Source organism: Pelmatolapia mariae, linkage group LG3_W (genome assembly GCF_036321145.2).
Source record: "Pelmatolapia mariae isolate MD_Pm_ZW linkage group LG3_W, Pm_UMD_F_2, whole genome shotgun sequence".
NCBI classification, from domain to species: domain Eukaryota; kingdom Metazoa; phylum Chordata; class Actinopteri; order Cichliformes; family Cichlidae; genus Pelmatolapia; species Pelmatolapia mariae.
In genome coordinates this window covers 30,844,524-30,863,578 of record NC_086229.1, presented here as the reverse complement: position 1 = coordinate 30,863,578, position 19,055 = coordinate 30,844,524, and the positions used below count along the sequence as shown (strand labels likewise).

The window sequence follows — 19,055 nt, the reverse complement described above, 5'->3', positions numbered from 1 at the left end:
TTTTTTGGGGGGGGAGAGCGTGAGGAGGGACGCCATTCTGGGATTTTTGAGTGCTACGGACCAACGATTTCATGATTTTTTTTTCTCTTTCTCTCTTTTTTTTTTTTTTCTCCTTGTTCTTAACTGTGTTTGGTTTTGTTGTTCCTTTTGATGTTATGGTGCCAATTGTACTGTATAGACCTATTTTTTGGACCACTGGGTTGTTTCATGTAACTGGCTTTAAGATTTGTTATATGGGTATACTCGATTTTCTTCTGGATAAGTCTGTACAATAACTTGGCTCGCGTGGTGTTATGGAGTTATGTAAAATAGTGTCGTGGAATATAGCAGGTTGTCATAATGTTATTAAAAGGAAGAAAATCCTCACATACTTGAAGCAGAAAAAGACAGACATAGCCCTGATTCAGGAGACCTATCTCGATGAGGCGGAATCATTAAAGCTTAAAAGAGATTGGGTGGCTCAAATCTATTTTAGTGCATTTTCTGCTAGAAAAAGAGGGGTGGTCATATTGATCAGAAGAAACTTGGATTTTCAGGTTTTTAAGCAGATCAGGAGGGTAGATGGGTGATTTTGGATGCATGTTTACAGGGGCGGAAAATGACATTGGTCAGCATATATGCTCCCAATTCTCCTCAGCCACAGTTTTTTCATGAAGTCTGTAACATTGTGCGGACTATAGGTAATACAAATATCGTAATTGGGGGAGATTTTAACCGGGTCAGGGATGTATTGTTGGACAAATCCTCCCGTACTGGATTAAGTAAGGACCCAGTAAATGCTGCGGTGGACGTGTTGTCAGAGGAACTGAGCCTGGTAGATATATGGAGACTTCTTCATCCTCAAGAAAGAGAATATACTTTTTTTTTGCATCCTCACTCAACTTACTCCAGGATAGACTATTTCTTGGTGTCTCGTTCTCTGGTGAGTCAAACTATTGGGTCCTCTATTGGTAATATTGCTGTAACGGATCATGCTCCCATTGACCTTGTTCTTTCTGGTAATGATAATATTAAACCGTCACCTAGGTGGCGTCTGAATAACTCACTATTGAAGAATAAAGGTCACTGTGAATGTATAAGGGAAATGATAAAGGAGTTTTGGTTGCACAATGAGGGCTCTATTGACGATGTTGGAATGACCTGGGATGCTTTTAAGGCCTACTTGAGGGGGCGCCTCATCCAGTATTGCTCCTTGATTAAAAACGCTGAGAGGGACAAGCTGATGAAGCTGGAACAGGATATCAAGGAGCTTGAAAAACAACACATGCTGCACCCAGAGAGGGAATTATGGAACAAATTAATTAAATTTAAATTTGAGATGAATAGTATACTGGAGAAAAAAGCAGAATATGCAACGTTTTGTTTAAATCAAAAGTATTTTGAACAAGGGGAGAGAACAGGTAAAATGTTGGCACACAGGGTTAAGCAGATAAAATCTAGCAACCTTATACCATCTATTTTTGTTCCTAGTAATAATAATAAGTTGACCACCAGTAAAAAAGAAATTAATGACGCCTTTACTAAATTCTATCAGGAGCTTTACACCTCCAATGGATTGGTGGAGGATCAGAGGCTGTCAGATTTCTTTTCTTCTATTAAAATTCCCAGCCTGTCTAAAGACCAAAGAACTGTATTAGAAGGTAAGATTACACTAATTGAAGTTAAGCAGGCAATTGGCAGTCTTAGATTGGGCAAATCTCCAGGCAATGATGGATTTCCATCAGATTTTTATAAGGTGTTTGTGGGCGAATTAGCTCCAAGACTACTGTCGATATATAAAGATGCATTTCAAAGAGGGAGACTACCATTTAGTATGCGATTGGCAGTGATCACATTATTACATAAAAAAGGGAAAGACCCACAGCATTGTGGGAATTACCGCCCAATTTCATTAATTAATGTGGACGAAAAGATTATTTCCAAGATACTAGCTTTTAGGCTTGAGAAAGTTCTTCCTTGTTTGGTTCATAGGGATCAGGTCGGTTTTGTGAAAAACAGAAGTTCTGCAGATAATTTACGTAGGTTATTGCATATATTCTGGAAGAGCAGGACTAATTTAGACCCTGTCGTCGCGTTCTCCTTAGATGCAGAGAAGGCCTTCGATAAAGTTTAGTATCCCTTTCTGTTTTATACGTTGAAGCAGGCACGTGCAGAGGGGGGGGGGCGGAGGGTGCTTGAGCACCTGCCCCTTTCCTCCAGGATGCCTCAAGTGCCCCTTTCTTGAAGGGTTTTTTTTTTTTTTTTATGTTTATGTGCGTATGGAGCCCTGTCTTTGCCCCTCAACAATAAAATGTAACTATTAATCTCAATTTTGCTAAATAATCTGGCTTGCATCAGTCACATGACTACCATTGACCAATGGTCGCCATTGAGGGCAGAGCACGCTCGTTACGAGCCGGGTACGAGCTTGCAAAGTGCACGCGCATTTTCTGCAAGCTGGTTGGTGCGGAGCTGGACGAGGCAAATTAATTGGAAGGTGCTGCTGACTGCAACAAAACAGTAAGTAGGATGTACAGCGCACACTATAGTCTATAGCAACAAATAAATTGAAATAAATGAGCGTGCTGTTTGTGCAACAGCGCGACAAACATTACATGTCCTTTTATGAACTGCACAAGTAGTGGTGGTCATTAACTGCTAGCTAACTGGGTAAGGGTGTTACAAGGGGGCCTGTAGCTCTGTCCACAGTTTTAGGGAACATGTTTTGTTTTAAAGTAAGTTACAGGACTTTTCCCTTCTTTTCTGGAGGGCTTTTATTTCACTAAAAACGATCTAATATGGATATCCACATAATTATGGATTATTATATTTATGATATTCACCCCCCCCCTCCCCCCACTGTTTTTAAAGAAAATATATTAAGTAACAGATGATATTAAGTTTATATATCAAATTAGATAAAATGCTGATTTTACAGCAGTAAAATTATTGTATCTCTACAGTTTAAACATTAAATAAGCACAGCATGTGTGTGTGTGTTTTATGTGTATAGATTTTTAAAAATTATTACTAATAATATAACAAATATTCCAGAAATGCCTCGTAAGGAGAGGAGGAAGAAACGGCTACAAAAGGAGCTGTGTGAGGCTGCTAAAGGCAGTGGATCCCTCACCAGCTGGATTAAAAAGAGCACAGGTAACAATAACACATGTACCAGTTGTTGCATTGTAGAGGTATTCATTATATTAACAGTAATTAAAACAGTTGCAATGTTTTGGTTCTATAACATTTTCTATCATGACTTTATCATGGACTAGGTGCAAAAGTTGTTAAGTGTAGATAATTAAGTAATAGATTAATGAGATATAAAATTGTGTGTTGTTCTCAGATAAACAGCAAGTGGAGGGTGATAGTTCAGATGAGGAGATGGAAGGAGGAAGCGAGGCAAAGACTGAGTCACAGGCAGAGCCTAGAGAGAATGTAGAGGAAAGGACAAGCCAGGAGAAAGAGACTGGAGTGAGAAAGTCAGAGAGTGAGTCAGAGCCCAGAGAGGAGGAGAGTGAAGCTAGTGAAGCCATAGAGAGGACATTCTCAAACCTACTTGGACTTGCACACCCAACTGATCCTGCCCATGTCATGCAATTCCACATACAATATGATCAGGCCTTTATTCAAATGTGTGATAATATTGGACCCTGCCAACCAGTACTGTCATCATATCCAAAGAATGAAGAGGGACGATCATTTCAAAAGAAGTTGTGTGAGAAAAATCCATGGCTAGAGTATTCTCCAACTGCTGATGCCATGTTTTGTTTCAGCTGCCGTCTTTTCTTAAATGATGAAAAGTATACAAGTCGCAAAACCTGGAAAACGGAAGGGTTCAGTCGGTGGAGAACGGCTCTAGAAAAGATTAAAGAGCACAGTGCATCAGAGTCTCACATGTGTGGTATGGTGAGGTGGAACTCATTTAAAAAAAAAACCTTGGAGGCAGCTTTTGAAGTAGCTGACCAAGTGTCACAAGCTGCAAAAGACAAAGAAAGAGAGAGAAACAGAGAAATTTTGTCTCGTTTGATAGACATCACTCTTTACCTGGCAAGACAGGGTATGCCTTTCAGGGGAGATGATGAGACCTTGTCTAGCCAAAATCGAGGGAATTTTTTAGAGTTAGTTGAGTTGTTCAGCAAGTATGACAGCGTAATTAAATTACACCTTGATGCCATAAAAGAGCGACAGGGACCTGGAAAAAGACCTCTCGTCTCGCTCCTCTCAAACAGAAGTCAGAACGACATAATTAAAGCTTTGGCCACATCAGTAAGACGTGTCATCCAAGCAGAAATTCAAGAATGTGAAACCTTTTCTATCATGATGGATGAAACCACAGATGTGTCGCACACAGAGCAGGTTTCCTTTGTTGTCCGATATGTGCACAACATGGAAATCAAGGAGCGCTTCCTTCAGGTGTGTAATGTGGAGTCAACAACTGGAGATGCTCTTGAAAAGCTAGTAATAGCTCTACTGAAAGAAAATAATCTGAAGATTGACAACATCCGGGGTCAAGGTTATGATGGGGCTGCAAACATGAGCGGACGCTTTAAGGGACTTCAGTCAAAAATACAAAAAAAAAAATCCAAAGGCCTTATTTGTCCACTGTCAGGCACATTGCCTTAATCTGGTTTTAGTAGAGAGCGCAAAGTCAAACATGTGTTTTGTCAGCTTTTTCAACCTAATCGAAAAGCTTTACACTTTTGTGGCCAATTCATCTAAACGACACTCTGCATTTATTAAAATGCAGGAGAAGTTGTACCCTGAGCAGCGCCCACTGGAGCTGCAGAAGCTGTCAGACACTAGGTGGGCCTGCAGAGAAGCTAACCTTAAAACAATGAGGAAGATCCTTCCAGCTGTCATGCAGTTTCTGGAGGAAATACTACAGCAAGATCCTCCAGACTCTTCAGCAGGTGATGCAATGATCCTTCTGAAAAGCATCAATTTTGAATTCACCCTGTGTCTGGAGATCACCTGTCCCATCTTCCAAGTGACTGCTACTGCATCTGATGCATTGCAGAAGAAAGACATTGACCTGGCTGCAGCATACAAGATTGTTGATGATGTTTTGTAGAGCCTGGACCACACCAGAACAGAGGAAGAGTTTGAAAAAATTTATGAACAGGCTAGAGAGAAGGCTGCATCAGTGGGTCTGGACCCCCCATCTGAGGTCCCGGGACAAGCTCGGAGGAGGAAAGTGCCATGAAAAGTTTAAGTTTGCTGCCACAACAGCTACTGCTGATGACTATGCTTTCACAACTCCCCAAGAATACTACCGTGTTAAAGTGTTCTATGTTTTTGTTGACACAATGACACAGGAGCTTCTGAGACGCTTTAAAGGAGGAGATAATTCCACATGGGAAATCTTGAATGCCTTACATACCCTGACAGTCCCAGAGAACTGGAAAATAATCTCAACAAAGGCACTCCAAGCTGTGAAGAAACTCTGCCAGTTCTATGACATTGAGGAGGAATACAAATTACAGACAGAACTTAAGGTCTTTCATGCTTCATACACATGCCCCCCACCAGTTAGTGTGGCATCCATTCTTTCGTTGGTCAAAGAAAACAATGCACATCTGATCTTCCCCAACATGACTGAGCTGCTGAAGACATGGAACACTCCCAGTGTCCACAGCAACTGTGGAGCGTTCTTTCTCAAAACTAAAACTAGTTAAAAACAAACTTCGCACCCTTTGCTCAGAGGAGAGGTTGTCAGACCTTCTTTTATTGGCAGTTGAGAAGTATGTTCCAGTCAACCACAGTGATGTCATTGACATTTTTTGGGACATGGCAAACAGAAAGTTACTGTTATAATTTGGGACAGGACAAGAAGAGCATCTTATTCCTTCCTGCTCTTTCCAAAACATACCCTGTGTTGTTTTTGTTTTCTGATTAATAAAATGTTTGATTTATACTCCTATTGTTTTTTTTTTTTTTACTGTATTTTAATATTTGAAAGAAAGAAAGACAGAAGATTTTACAGTTCTAGAATCTAATCCCTCCCATGTAAAGTTGATGCTGTGATGTTTTGTGCTCTTTGATGTTTAAAAGGTGCTAACAGGACACACACACACTGTCTGTATAGATTTATTTTTAATAAATTCTCACCCTACCATGACCCCTGTCTTTTGTACTATTAATATCCTGGTTTCAGTTTATTTCCCAGATTTTTTAAATCTGTTGCCTTATGGTTCCAAGCGCTGTCACCAATCTTTTTACATTTTATTTTTATCTCAAAGCATTTGTTTAATCAGCTACCCATGGACTTTTTAATGTCTACAGTCTCAAAACAACACAGCCCTGCCCTCCAGCACTATCAGCAGAAGGAACAGCAGTAATCCCTCAACAGCAACATTGTACGCCATCAGGTAAAACAAAGGCTACATTTGCTTTGCATTGTCCCCACCTGATGTCAGTCATATAGTATGATGCAATTCCATATTAGATTCGCCATGAATGTGAGTTGTTGTTATTCAGCCTGTGCTATCTGCCCCTTTTTTAACTTTGAGCACCCGCCCATTTAAACGTCTCTGCACGGCCCTGCGTTGAAGAGATTCGGTTTTGGTCCCATTTTTAGGCAGTGGATTCAGGTGGTATACACAGATCCAATGGCTACAGTTACTACCAATGGGATAATGTCACCCTCCTTTTCGTTAAGTCGGGGTACTAGACAAGGCTCACCTTTATCACCACTCATTTTCGCCCTGTTTTTGGAGCCTTTGGCTATTGCATTACGTGAATGCAAGCAAATCAGAGGGGTGGATATGGGTCAAGAAGAACATAAAACCTTTTTGTATGCAGATGACATTTTAATTCAATTCAATTCAATTCAATTTTATTTATATAGCGCCAAATCACAGCAAAAGTCGCCTCAAGGCGCTTTATATTGTACAGTAGATAGCACAATAATAAATACAGAGAAAAACCCAACAATCATATGACCCCCTATGAGCAAGCACTTTGGCGACAGTGGGAAGGAAAAACTCCCTTTTAACAGGAAGAAACCTCCGGCAGAACCAGGCTCAGGGAGGGGCGGCCATCTGCTGCGACCGGTTGGGGTGAAAGAAGGAAAACAGGATGAAAGACATGCTGTGGAAGAGAGACAGAGATTAATAACAGATAGGATTTGATGCAGAGAGGTCTATTAACACATAGCGAGTGAGAAAGGTGACTGGAAAGGAAAAACTCCATGCATCATGGGAATCCCCGGCAGCCTACGTCTATTGCAGCATAACTAAGGGAGGATTCAGGGTCACCTGGTCCAGCCCTAACTATATGCTTTAGCAAAAAGGAAAGTTTTAATCTTGAAAGTAGAGATAGTGTCTGTCTCCCGAATCCAAACTGGAAGCTGGTTCCACAGAAGAGGGGCCTGAAAACTGAAGGCTCTCCCTCCCATTCTACTTTTAAATACTCTAGGGACAGCAAGTAGGCCTGTAGAGCGAGAGCGAAGTGCTCTAATAGGGTGATATGGCACTACAAGGTCATTAAGATAAGATGGGGCCTGATTATTTAAGACCTTGTATGTGAGGAGCAGGATTTTGAATTCAATTCTGGATTTAACAGGAAGCCAATGAAGGGAAGCCAAAACAGGAGAAATATGCTCTCTCTTTCTAGTCCCTGTCAGTAGTCTTGCTGCAGCATTTTGGATCAGCTGAAGGCTTTTCAGCGAGTTTTTAGGACATCCTGATAATAAAGAATTACAGTAGTCCAGCCTGGAAGTAATAAATGCATGAACTAGTTTTTCAGCGTCATTCTGAGACAGGATATTTCTAATTTTAGAGATGTTGCGCAAATGGAAGAAAGCAGTCTTACATATTTGTTTAATATGTGCGTTGAAGGACATGTCCTGGTCAAAAATGACTCCAAGGTTCCTCACAGTGTTACTGGAGGCCAAGGTAATGCCATCCAGAGTAAGAATCTGCTTAGATACCATATTTCTAAGATTTTCAGGGCCGAGTACAATAACCTCAGTTTTATCTGAATTAAGAAGCAGAAAGTTAGCGGCCATCCAGGTCTTTATGTCTTTAAGACATTCCTGCAGTTTAACTAATTGGTGTGTGTTACCTGGCTTCATGGATAGATAGAGCTGCGTGTCATCTGCATAGCAGTGAAAATTTATGCTATGTCTTCTAATGATGCTGCCTAGGGGAAGCATGTATAATGTAAATAGAATTGGTCCTAGCACTGAACCCTGTGGAACTCCATAATTGACCTTAGTGTGTGAAGAGGACTCTCCATTTACTTGAACAAATTGGAGTCTATTGGATAGATATGATACAAACCACTGCAGTGCAGTACCTGTAATACCTACAGCATGTTCTAATCGCTCTAATAGGATATTATGATCAACAGTATCAAACGCAGCACTAAGGTCTAGCAGGACAAGCACAGAGATGAGTCCACTGTCAGAGGCCATAAGAAGATCATTTGTAACCTTCACTAAAGCTGTTTCTGTGCTGTGATGAGCTCTGAAACCTGACTGAAACTCTTCAAATAAGCCATTCCTCTGCAGATGATCTGTTAGCTGTTTGACAACTACTCTTTCAAGGATTTTTGATATGAAAGGAAGGTTGGAGATTGGCCTATAATTAGCTAAGACAGTTGGGTCTAGAGATGGCTTTTTAAGTAAAGGTTTAACTACAGCCACCTTGAAGGCCTGTGGTACATAGCCGATTATTAGAGATAGGTTGATCATATTTAAGATTGAAGAATTAATTAATGGCAGGACTTCTTTGAGCAATTTTGTAGGAATGGGGTCTAAAAGACACGTTGATGGTTTGGAGGAATTAATTATAGAAGTTAACTCAGAAAGATCAATTGGAGAAAAAGAGTCTAACTTAACATCGATGGTACTAAAAGTATCTGTAGATAATATTTCATCTGTGGGATGATTATTGGTAATTTTTTCTCTAATGATAAAAATTTTATTTGTGAAGAAGTTCATGAAGTCATTACTAGTTAATGTTAAAGGGATGGTTGGCTCAGTAGAGCTCTGACTTTTTGTCAGCCTGGGTACAGTGCTGAAGAGAAACCTGGGGTTGTTCTTATTTTCTTCAATCAGTGACGAATAGTAAGATGTTCTGGCTTTGCGGAGGGCTTTCTTATAAAGCAACAAACTATTTCTCCAGGCTAAATGATGATCCTCTAAATTTGTGACACGCCATTTCCTCTCCAGCTTACGAGTAATCTGCTTTAGGCTACGTGTTTGAGAATTATACCACGGAGTCAGGTACTTCTGATTTGAGACCTTAGTTTTCACAGGAGCTACAGTATCCAGAGTTGTACGTAGTGAGGAGGTAAAATTATTAACAAGATAATCGACTTCTGTTGGAGTAGCGTTCAGATAGCTGCTCTGCTCTGTGTTGGTACAGGGCATTGAAGATGATAACAGTGGGTGGATTATATTCTTATACTTAGTTACAGCACTTTCAGAAAGACATCTACTTTGATAAAGTCTACTCTCCACTGCTGTGCAATCAATTATTGTAAATGTAAATGTTATCAGGAAATGATCAGACAGGAGAGGGTTTTCAGGAAACACTGTTAAATGTTCAGTTTCTATGCCATATGTTAACACAAGATCTAGAGTGTGATTAAAGTGGTGGGTGGGTTCTTTTACATTTTGAGAGAAGCCAATTGAGTCTAATAACAAATTAAATGCGATGTTGAGGCTGTCATTTTTAGCACGAGGCTAAGCATCAGGCTTTCAAATGAATTAAAAGTCTGTCTGGGTCTTTCGTTAATTAATAGACTGGTGTGAAAAATTGCTGCCACACCGCCCCCTCGGCCTGTGCTTCGAGATTTCTGGTAGTTAGAATGACTCGGGGGTGTTGATTCATTTAAACTAACATACTCATCCTGCTGCAACCAGGTTTCTGTAAGGCAGAGTAAATCGATTTGTTGATCAATTATTAAATCATGTACTAACAGAGACTTGGAGGAGAGAGACCTAATATTTAATAATCCACATTTCACTGTTTTACTCTTTGGTTCAGATGTGGATACTGTATTGTTCTTTCTTTGTGATTTTTTATGTTTAAGTTGTTTGTTGCTGGTTTTTAGTTTGTTTTTTGTCTGTTTGGGAGCTGACACAGTCTCAATGGAGATGGGTTTTTGGGGGGGTAGCAGGAGGAGAGAAGCTGCAGAGAGGCGTGTAAGACTTCAACTCTGCTTCCTGGTCCCAACTCTGGATAGTCATATTTTGGGGGGTTTAATAAATTGGTCCATATTTCTAGAAATGAGAGCTGCTCCATCCAAAGTGGGATGGATGCCGTCTCTCCTAACAAGACCAGGTTTCCTCCAGAAGGTTTGCCAATTATCTATGAAGCCCACATCGTTTCTGGGACACCACTTTTACTGATCTCAAGTAACCCAGAACAGGCCGTTCCTGCAATTTCCTCAATTATTGATTCCTTTTCTGTAATCTCTGGCTACACCATAAATTGGTCTAAGTCGGAAGTTATGCCCATTTCTAAATTGTGTCCTCCAGTTATGAGGAGCTCATGGCAGTTCAAGTGGGTGCCCGAGGGTTTGACTTACTTGGGGATTAAACTGACCCCTGGTTTAGACAACATAATGCAAGTAAATATTTCCCCAGTGATTCAAAACATTCGTCCGCTGTTGCAGAATTGGGTTAAGATAAATCTGTCCCTTTTGGGCAGAATTAATTTGGTAAAGATGCTTGTTGCCCCTAAACTTCAGTACCTTCTTTACATGTTACCGATAGCAGTCCCACATAATTTGTTAAAGCTTTATAATACATGTGTGGAGGGTTTTGTGTGGGCAGGCAAAAAGCCATCTTTTAATCGGTCCAAATTATATGCTGCAAAAGATAATGGCGGGTTGGCATTGTCCAAGATGGTTTGGTATCACTAAGCTTTCTCCCTCTCTCAGTTAGTTAAGATACATCATTCCCTTACAGAGAAGCCTTTATGGGTTGCGATTGAGGAAAGTCTTGTGGCTCCTTCGTCTTTAGAGGCCTTCCTCACTCAGAAGGGAAGACCAGTACCGTTTAAAGATCCTGTATTGGCTTTCATGCAAGAGACCTGGTGTAGAGTTCACCAATATATCAACGTTAGCCCTTATCTAACCTCTAGAGCCTCTATCTGGTATAATAAGAAAATATTAATTGGTAAGAAACCAGTCTGGTGGGAGGCTTGGCCTAGGACAGGTATCAATCAGGTGGGGGATTTATTTGGGCAGACTGGTATGAAATCGTTTGCAGAAATCAGACGAGAATTTAATCTGGATCCAAGGGAAATTTGGAGTTTTTTTTCAAATAAGACACTGTATTAAAACCATTTTGAATAATAACCCAGACCCGCCATCTAGTATTCAGGAGATGTTTGCAGCTCCTGGCATTAATAGAATCAGGGCATCCAAATTTTATGGGATTTTCAGAGAGGCGCACTCTCCCAATTTGGGGGGATTGGGGCAGTGTTGGGAGAAGGATCTGGGTATCCAGATTTTAGAGGACACTTGGAAGCAGCTGGTTTCATCATGGTATGTTTGCTCACCTGAAACACAGTCTCAACTTATCCAGTACAAGTTGCTTCACAGAAATTACTGGACTCCCAGTAAATTAGCCAGGCTGAAGCTTGTGGATAATGACATCTGTTGGAGATGTCAGGAGGAAGCCGGGACTCTAGTTCATATGTTGTACACATGTCGGAAAAATGATTATTTGTGGGACGGGATCATTAACTTGGTGAATGATATTTTTAAACTTAATCTTTCTAAATCTCCAGCTGTGTGTGTCCTGGGCCTGTTACCTGACAATAGTATCCTTTCAAAAAAACAGAGACTGTGGATGCGTTTGGCTTTCATAACAGGATGCAGGATAATACTGAGGCACTGGAAGTCATCCACCCCCTGTTCTCTCAGGGAATGGACTGAACAAATGTCTAAGATGGCATTATATGAACGGGTTATGTACAGAATTAAGGGGAGAGAAGATATTTTTGAGCAGGTCTGGGGTCCTTTTTTGTTGTACATCGACAATGTCTCTTAGATATTGTGATAAGTGTTCTTTTGGGGGGGGGGGGGTTCATGTGTCGTTGGTGTTTTTGTGGTTGTTCTTTTACTTTGAAAGTCAGAGGGAAGAAATTGTCTAATGTTATCAGTGGTCAAGGTTATGTTATATTTTTAGGCACCCGGGTGTTTAGCCCCCATTGCTTTTGTTTTTGTTGATGTTTTTCAGGAGGCGGTTTATCTTTTTGTCTCTCCTGGTGTTTTGTTTTCTTTTTGTTGTTGTTTTGTTTTTGTTTTTTGTTTTGTTTTTGTCTTTTTGTTTGTTTGTTTGTTTGTCTTTAGTTATTGTTAGTCCTTATTTGTTGGTTTTTGTTAAGAAACGGACAGAGAACTGACAGTATGATTATTCCTGTTTTATATTTGTTAATGTTTCTGTCCATCGAAAATATGAATAAAAAAAAAAAGAAACTTTCTTTAGTTTCTAAATGTTCAAAAAAAAATAAACAGAACAAAAGTAAGACATCACAGATCTGAATGAATGAACTATTCTTATTAAATACTTTGTTCTTTACATAGTTGAATGTGCTGACAACAAAATCCCATAAAAAACTATCAAATGTAGCAACCCATGTAGGTCTGGATTTTGAGTCACACTCAAAATTAAAGTGGAAAATCACTACAGGCTGAAAAAAGCTGAAGTTTCCTCAGAACTACTTGTTATTCGAGTAGTTTTCAAAACTACTAAATGTTATAGTGACATTTTCCGGCATGAAAACAACCTGATGCAGAATGATGCAGATTAATAATAAGAAGCTGACACTCAGCTGTCATGTTGCCAATGTTTCTCAAAACAAAAAAAATCTGTTTTTTCTCTTGTTGTGTTTGTTTCTGTTGACTTCAGCTGTTTGGAGTTTCCATTTTCTAAACTTCTACATTCTGAACCTTCTTCAGCTCTGAACAGATTATGAAACACTGAATGATTTCAAGCACACACTTTGTCTAATAAACTTACACATTTCATTCTTTATACAGTTTCAGGGAGTGTGGTTTGTCAGAGATCAGCTGTGATTATCTGGCAGCAACGCTGAAGTACAACCCCTCCCATCTGAGAGAGCTGGACCTGAGCTCCAACAACAAGCTGCAGGATCCAGGAGTGAAGCATCTGTGTGGTTTTCTGGCGAGTCCAGGATGTAAACTTGAAACTCTGAGGTCAGTCACCATGTTTTACTCGTGCTGAGATGAATATGATGTGAAAGTTGTACTGACACTAAACTGCAGACATAAGGCTGATATTATACTGATCCACACTCAGGATCTTCATGGTAAAGTCTGTTTTCTTCTTCTCTGGTTTAGTCCATTGACTGTAGCAGAACAATGTTCACATTTCAAACCTTAAAAGAAGAAGAAAAATCCTCCACTGGATAATTAACTGTGAAACTCTCCAACTCTTCATTCCACCTTAAAGTCTGTCTGACACTGAAATCCAAAGCAAAATGGCCTTACAGATAGCAGTCCAACACAAACATACACACATCATCCAAAACACAGTCCAAAATCCAAATCTCCTCCACTGCCAGCATGAATGATGGGAAAGAGAAGGAGGAACACTCTGACATTCAGGGTTAGAATGAGTTTCATAAAGCAGACTGTGAAGATCAAAGCTGCATTAGAAGCTTACATGAATGAATGAGTGGACAGAGATCATCTGAAGCACTTCAAAGGCTTTAAATCATCACATTTCTCTTTATTCTTCATGAACTCTGTTAGTTTTTATCAGTTTTCTGTGTAATGAAGGTAACAGCAGGCTAATAAGATGCTGACCAATAGGTTTCTATTAAAGGTTGTAGTTTCCTTGCAGAAGTCCACTCTGCAGGTGGGGGAGAGACACAGGAGAGGTGGAGAATAAACCTAACCTGGGTGTCTGTTGTCTTGTGTAGTCTGGAGATGATTGAATGTTGGGGTGGGTATAGTTTCCTCTGCGGTGGGGTGGGCTTCCTCAGGTCCTGTGGGGCTTAGCGGTGCTGCTGCCATAGACCCCGGTCTGGATGGGCCTGGGCTCCCTTGCCTTGGTGGGTACTAGAGGACGGGGGTGCCTACTGGGGTCAGTGGGGGAGCTGGCCCTAAGGAGGGGCATCTTGCCCCTCCCTTCTTTTCCTCCCCATCCCCGGTTGCCTCCCTCTTCCCGCTCCACCACACCCACCCACACAAGTAGGGCCTTGGGGTGCGGGTGTGTCACCAGGGTGCAGGGGAGGCATCCCCCCCCCCTCTGTCCCCTTCTGGCCACCTGTGCCTCAATTTTATTTCACAACTTAGACATCCACATTATTCACACTCTCATAACACACACACACATATATATATATATATATAGGGCCTTGAGGGTGACCACGTTAACGGCGTCCAGAGGACGGTCTGTGTATTCAACCCTACCTCTGGCGCCGGTGCCCACCTCTCAATTTTAAATCCATGTAGACATTGAGGGTTCTCGGGAGGGGCCGTGCTAACATCTGCTGCTCTCTGGCAGCAGCACCATGCCCTCCCTTGTTTTAAATGCACTTTAGAACAACACGCAGCAACACTACACATGAGCGGGAGGAGGGAGGTATGGGGTCTTCACACACCCCCATTCTCTACTAGCCATCGGGCGGGGGGCTGGGAGGAGGTGTTGGCTGTCCGATTGGCCTCCCTGCTGCTGCGGAGCCTGGGGCGGTCTGCTTGCCTCCACCCCGGGGGAAAGGGTCACATCTCTTGGGTCTGGATGCCGTTTCCCCCTCTGGGGGCGAGGGTACCTGGACCCGGGGCATAGAGTATGTTTGGGGAGTATGATTGTGTGTACATGTCTATGTATGTCTGTCCCTACGTTGGGTGAGTGCTGAGTGTTTGTATATGTGTGCATGAGGGTGGGAAAGCATGTTTATGTCTGTGTGTGCCTGTTTGTCTGTGTCTATATGTCAGGTCGGGTCTTAGACTCCACCTCCCTGGGTACTCCCAGGCCCTCCAGGTGTGGAGGCCTATCTCCCCTCACCACACTCCCTGCCGGTAACTGATGCCCTCAGGGGTTAGTGCATTGGTGGTTCTTGGTGTCCGGGGCTGGGCGCTCAGGTATGCACCAGCTCACTCCCGGTGGCTACTTGGCGGGGCCTGGTGCCTGTCGCTCGGTCAGGCCTCTTCCGGGGCAAAGGGGGCCCTCGGGCCTCCGGCCTCGGGGCCTGCAACTCGGTTGACTCTGGCACAGCTGGCTGCCGGCAGAGCCTGCGGGCACGCCAGTGCAGCCCCCTCTGGCTTCTGCTCCGTGGCTACTGGGTGACCCCCTCGTCTGGGGATCTCCTCAGCCCTTCCCAGGAAGGTGGCATGGATGCCCCTCCGGTGGTACTCCTTGGGCTCTCGCACTCTGGGGCCTCTGGATGTCTGGAGCCTGGATCTCCTCCATGGCTTCTTCATGCCCTGGGGGACGGGGCTATGGGCCTCCACACCCTCTAGCAGACCGTTACATGGGGAAACCTTTTGTATACAAGCGCGTTGATCCACACAGGTGTGCACACGGGTGTTCACTGTTCGTAGACATAAACTACACCTTTTTTAGCTGCTACTTCAAAGCACATTGTGCGCTGTCTGTCCTGCGTGCTGCACAACAACTTTCAATATTTAGTATTTACTGCCGTTCACACTTAGTTAGATTAACGTGATGGTGTTGTGTTTAGTATGTTGCTTTGTTTTTGTTTGTTTGTTTTGTTTTTTTTGCTTGTCTTCTCTTCTTTTTCTCTCAACAGGTGATCCAGGAGATTTTTTTTCTTTCTCTTTGTCTTTGTAAGTGCCCTTTCTCACTGTCCCTTTTCCCTTCTGTTTTTCTTCTCCTTCCTCTCTTTCTTTCTCCCTTTCCTATCCCCCAGTCATGTCTGTCCCATCTGTAACAACTGAAAATAAAATAAATAATAACAACAAAGTTTGATCAAATGGACCAATACGGCAATGCCATGATGATCCATTTGGCAGAATAAATCCATTTGGTATCCTTGTTGGTCTTCAGACAACAATTCTTTCGGCTAAAGAACCAAATGGGACAGACAAAAAAAAAAAAAAAAAGGTTGTAGTTTGTATATTAAAAAGTGCTTTGGCTCAGCAGGGATCATCTTACAGGTAGAATACAGCTGCTGGATGGGATTAGCATGTCATAGCTATCTACCAAACTGATAACTGGGGAATTTCAGGCCATCTATGAATAATTTTTGCTAACTGGTTATTCAGCTTAGGCTCACAGGGCTGGAGCCTGTGCTCTAGCTGTCATAGGGCAAGAGTTGTGGTCCTCTAATGGAGCCACAAAACATGTCCAATACTTAGTCTGTCTTGTTGGACAAACTGGAAGAAATGATTCAAGGACTTAGTCACAGAACAGAGATTCAAATCTCCAAAATCCAACTGTTGGCATCGGGCATATAGTCTGAAACTCTGCACAGTTTCCTGTTTGAAGCTGCTTCCTGTTGGCTTCAGCTGTTTGGAGTTTCCATTTTCTAAACTTCTACATTCTGATCCTTCTTCAGCTCTGAACAGATGATGAAACACTGAATGATTTCAAGCACACACTTTGTCTAATAAACTTACATCTTTCATTCTTTATACAGATTGGGGGGCTGTGGTTTGTCAAAGATCAGCTGTGATTTTCTGGCAGCAACTCTGAAGTCCAACCCCTCCCATCTGAGAGAGCTGGACCTGAAAAGAAACAACCTGGAGGATCCAGATGTGAAGCAGCTGTCTGAGCTTAAGCAGAGTTCAGACTGCACACTGAAGACTCTGAGGTAAGTAGAGTGATGGAGTGAGTGGATGGTGCTGTCATCAGTATTGTACTAAACACAGTCAGTATGAAACAAAGATCCAGTGTTTCCTGTAAAGCTGCAGCTTCTCAGTGAAGCTGTGAGAGGAGAACAGCCAATCAGCTCTCTGAACAAAGCAGCACACAGACCAATGATTGCATTCATTTCCAAGTTTAAAGCAGTGAAGAACACAGTCTGTAGGTGAGGAAGAATTTAGTGAGAGCAGATGTTTGGATGGAATTCCTCCAGTTAACAGCTGGAACCGTCCATCTCGATTGTTGTCGCTTGTTGTTGGGGTTCCTACAGAGCTCAGAGTGGACACACCAAGGTTCTTCTAATGAATGAAAGTCCAAACTCAAACTAGGAGGGAAAAACTTTTTCATCAATTTCAATAAAAATCCAAAGATTAGAAAAAGTGAAGCAACAATGAGTCCTAGTACAGTCCCAGCACTGAAGTCCCTGCTGCTCTTTATACTGGATGTGCTGCATCACTGACTGACAGCTGATGAAGAGTCTCTGGAAACACTCGTTTATCTCCTCTGCTCTTCCTTCTTCTCTCTGCAGGTTGAACAGCAGCAGCAGCTTTTGTGACTGACAGAGGAATGAGAAGAACTGCAGATGACTCTCAGTGCTGCAGAGTGAACTGCTCTGAGAACAGCTTCACTGTCAGACACAATGTAGAGTCCAGCATCATCCCTGTGTGTCCCTCTGGATCTGACAGAGGATAATCAGTGTATCTGGACTGCTCTGCTGCTGCTCTGTCCTTCTACAGTCTCTGCACAGTCTCTGTCTGACTCTGGCTTCAGACCCTCCTGGATTAAACTCTCATGGAAAGGCTTTCAAACACCTTTGAATAATAAACAGCATGTTTTTATAAGATAAATATTATGTTTTCATGTATGTGTGCATCCTCAGTGGATGAATCAGTGCTTAATGTTTAAAGTGGATTCTAATGATCAATAAGTGTGCTGATTGGAATCAAAGGAATGACTTGGACTGAATCTTTTCCTGCTTTTCTCTCATGTGGATCCGACCCAGACCTCCAGCTTCTGCCCTCCACCTCACATTAGTCACCCAGCACAGCAGTTTTCCCATTAGAGCTCACTTTTCCCACTTTTAAAGAAGCCTCAGGCACACCTGGAAACATAGATCAGATGAGGTGAGATGAGACGAAGAAACGCTGTGAGAAAAGACACAACACAAACTTCTTGTCTGTGACTGATACTATTGACTCATTTTTAATCTTTGCTGTTAAACTGGGCAGTGATGCAGCTTTGAACACATGACACTCACCTTTGACCTTTAAATGACCCCGTGACCTTTCCTCCAGCGCCATCCTCAATCCACTGATTTACTGAACTGATCAATAGTCCAATACTGATCAATGGAAAAGTTTTACAGACTTGATGCTGCACTCTGATTAAAAAGAGCTTCTATTTTTACGAGCAGGGTATAGGTCACTTCCTAGCGTGACATTAGGACACATCAGGAATGTCCTGAAAAGTAAAATAAGTCAGAATGAGCTCAGTGATCAGATAAAGACTCTAGCTGTGTCCGAATTCGCTTAAAATGCGAGACTTGGAGACTGTTATCCATGCTTTTATAACCTCACTCTTGGATTATTGCAACTCCCTTTTAATAGGGATTTGAATGGGCACTCTGACACGCCTGCAACTAGTACAGAATGCTGTGGCACAGTTCTTATCTGGTAAAAGGAAATTTGAGCACATTACTCTGGTTCTGGCCTCCCTGCACTGGCTTCCAATTGGCTCCCAAATCATGGCTGAAACTGAGAGGAGGCCGAGCGTTCTCTATCGTGGCTCCAAAGCTTTGGAATAATCTTCCTCTTCACATTAGGCAATCAACATCAGTGCTGGTTTTTAAATCCAGATTGAAAACACATTTTTTTTCACTGGATTTTGACTCAGTGGTTAACTGACTTGTATTTACCTATATTTTATTGTTTTTGCTATGTTTATTATTTTATCGTATTTATTATTCATATGGTATCTATTATGTTTCTATTGTTCAGCACTTTGGTCAGCCTTGTGTGTTTTTAAAGTGCTATATAAATAAACTATGATGATGATGATGATATTTGGATGCAATGACATCACAGCGACGCAACGAAGGCTGTCCGAATTCAAAGAATACTCAAAGTGTGGTGACAAATGCGTCCTACTTTTACCCAAATTGTAAGGATGGGTCCGATGTATCCTTACTTATATCCCAGGATTCATTGCGGGTCATAGAGGATATTTATTTCTGATAACGATGGTGGTCGAAGCGGGA

General features: G+C 42.0%; 1 protein-coding gene and 1 long non-coding RNA gene across 2 annotated transcripts in view; both read left to right on the top strand.

Annotated features, from left to right (window-relative positions):
* LOC134621966 (NACHT, LRR and PYD domains-containing protein 12-like) overlaps positions 1 to 19,055 on the top strand; it is a 136,380-nt gene that overhangs the window by 8,444 nt on the left and 108,881 nt on the right. The window contains exons 6-7 of the mRNA XM_065470144.1: positions 12,988 to 13,164; positions 16,575 to 16,748. Of these exons, the coding sequence (XP_065326216.1) occupies positions 12,988 to 13,164; positions 16,575 to 16,748 (351 nt within the window). The remainder of the gene's footprint in view (positions 1 to 12,987; positions 13,165 to 16,574; positions 16,749 to 19,055) is intronic.
* LOC134624382 (uncharacterized) lies at positions 2,398 to 6,308 on the top strand. Its single transcript, XR_010093527.1, has 3 exons — positions 2,398 to 2,499; positions 3,034 to 3,135; positions 6,268 to 6,308. It is a non-coding gene; the product is annotated as an uncharacterized LOC134624382 (long non-coding RNA).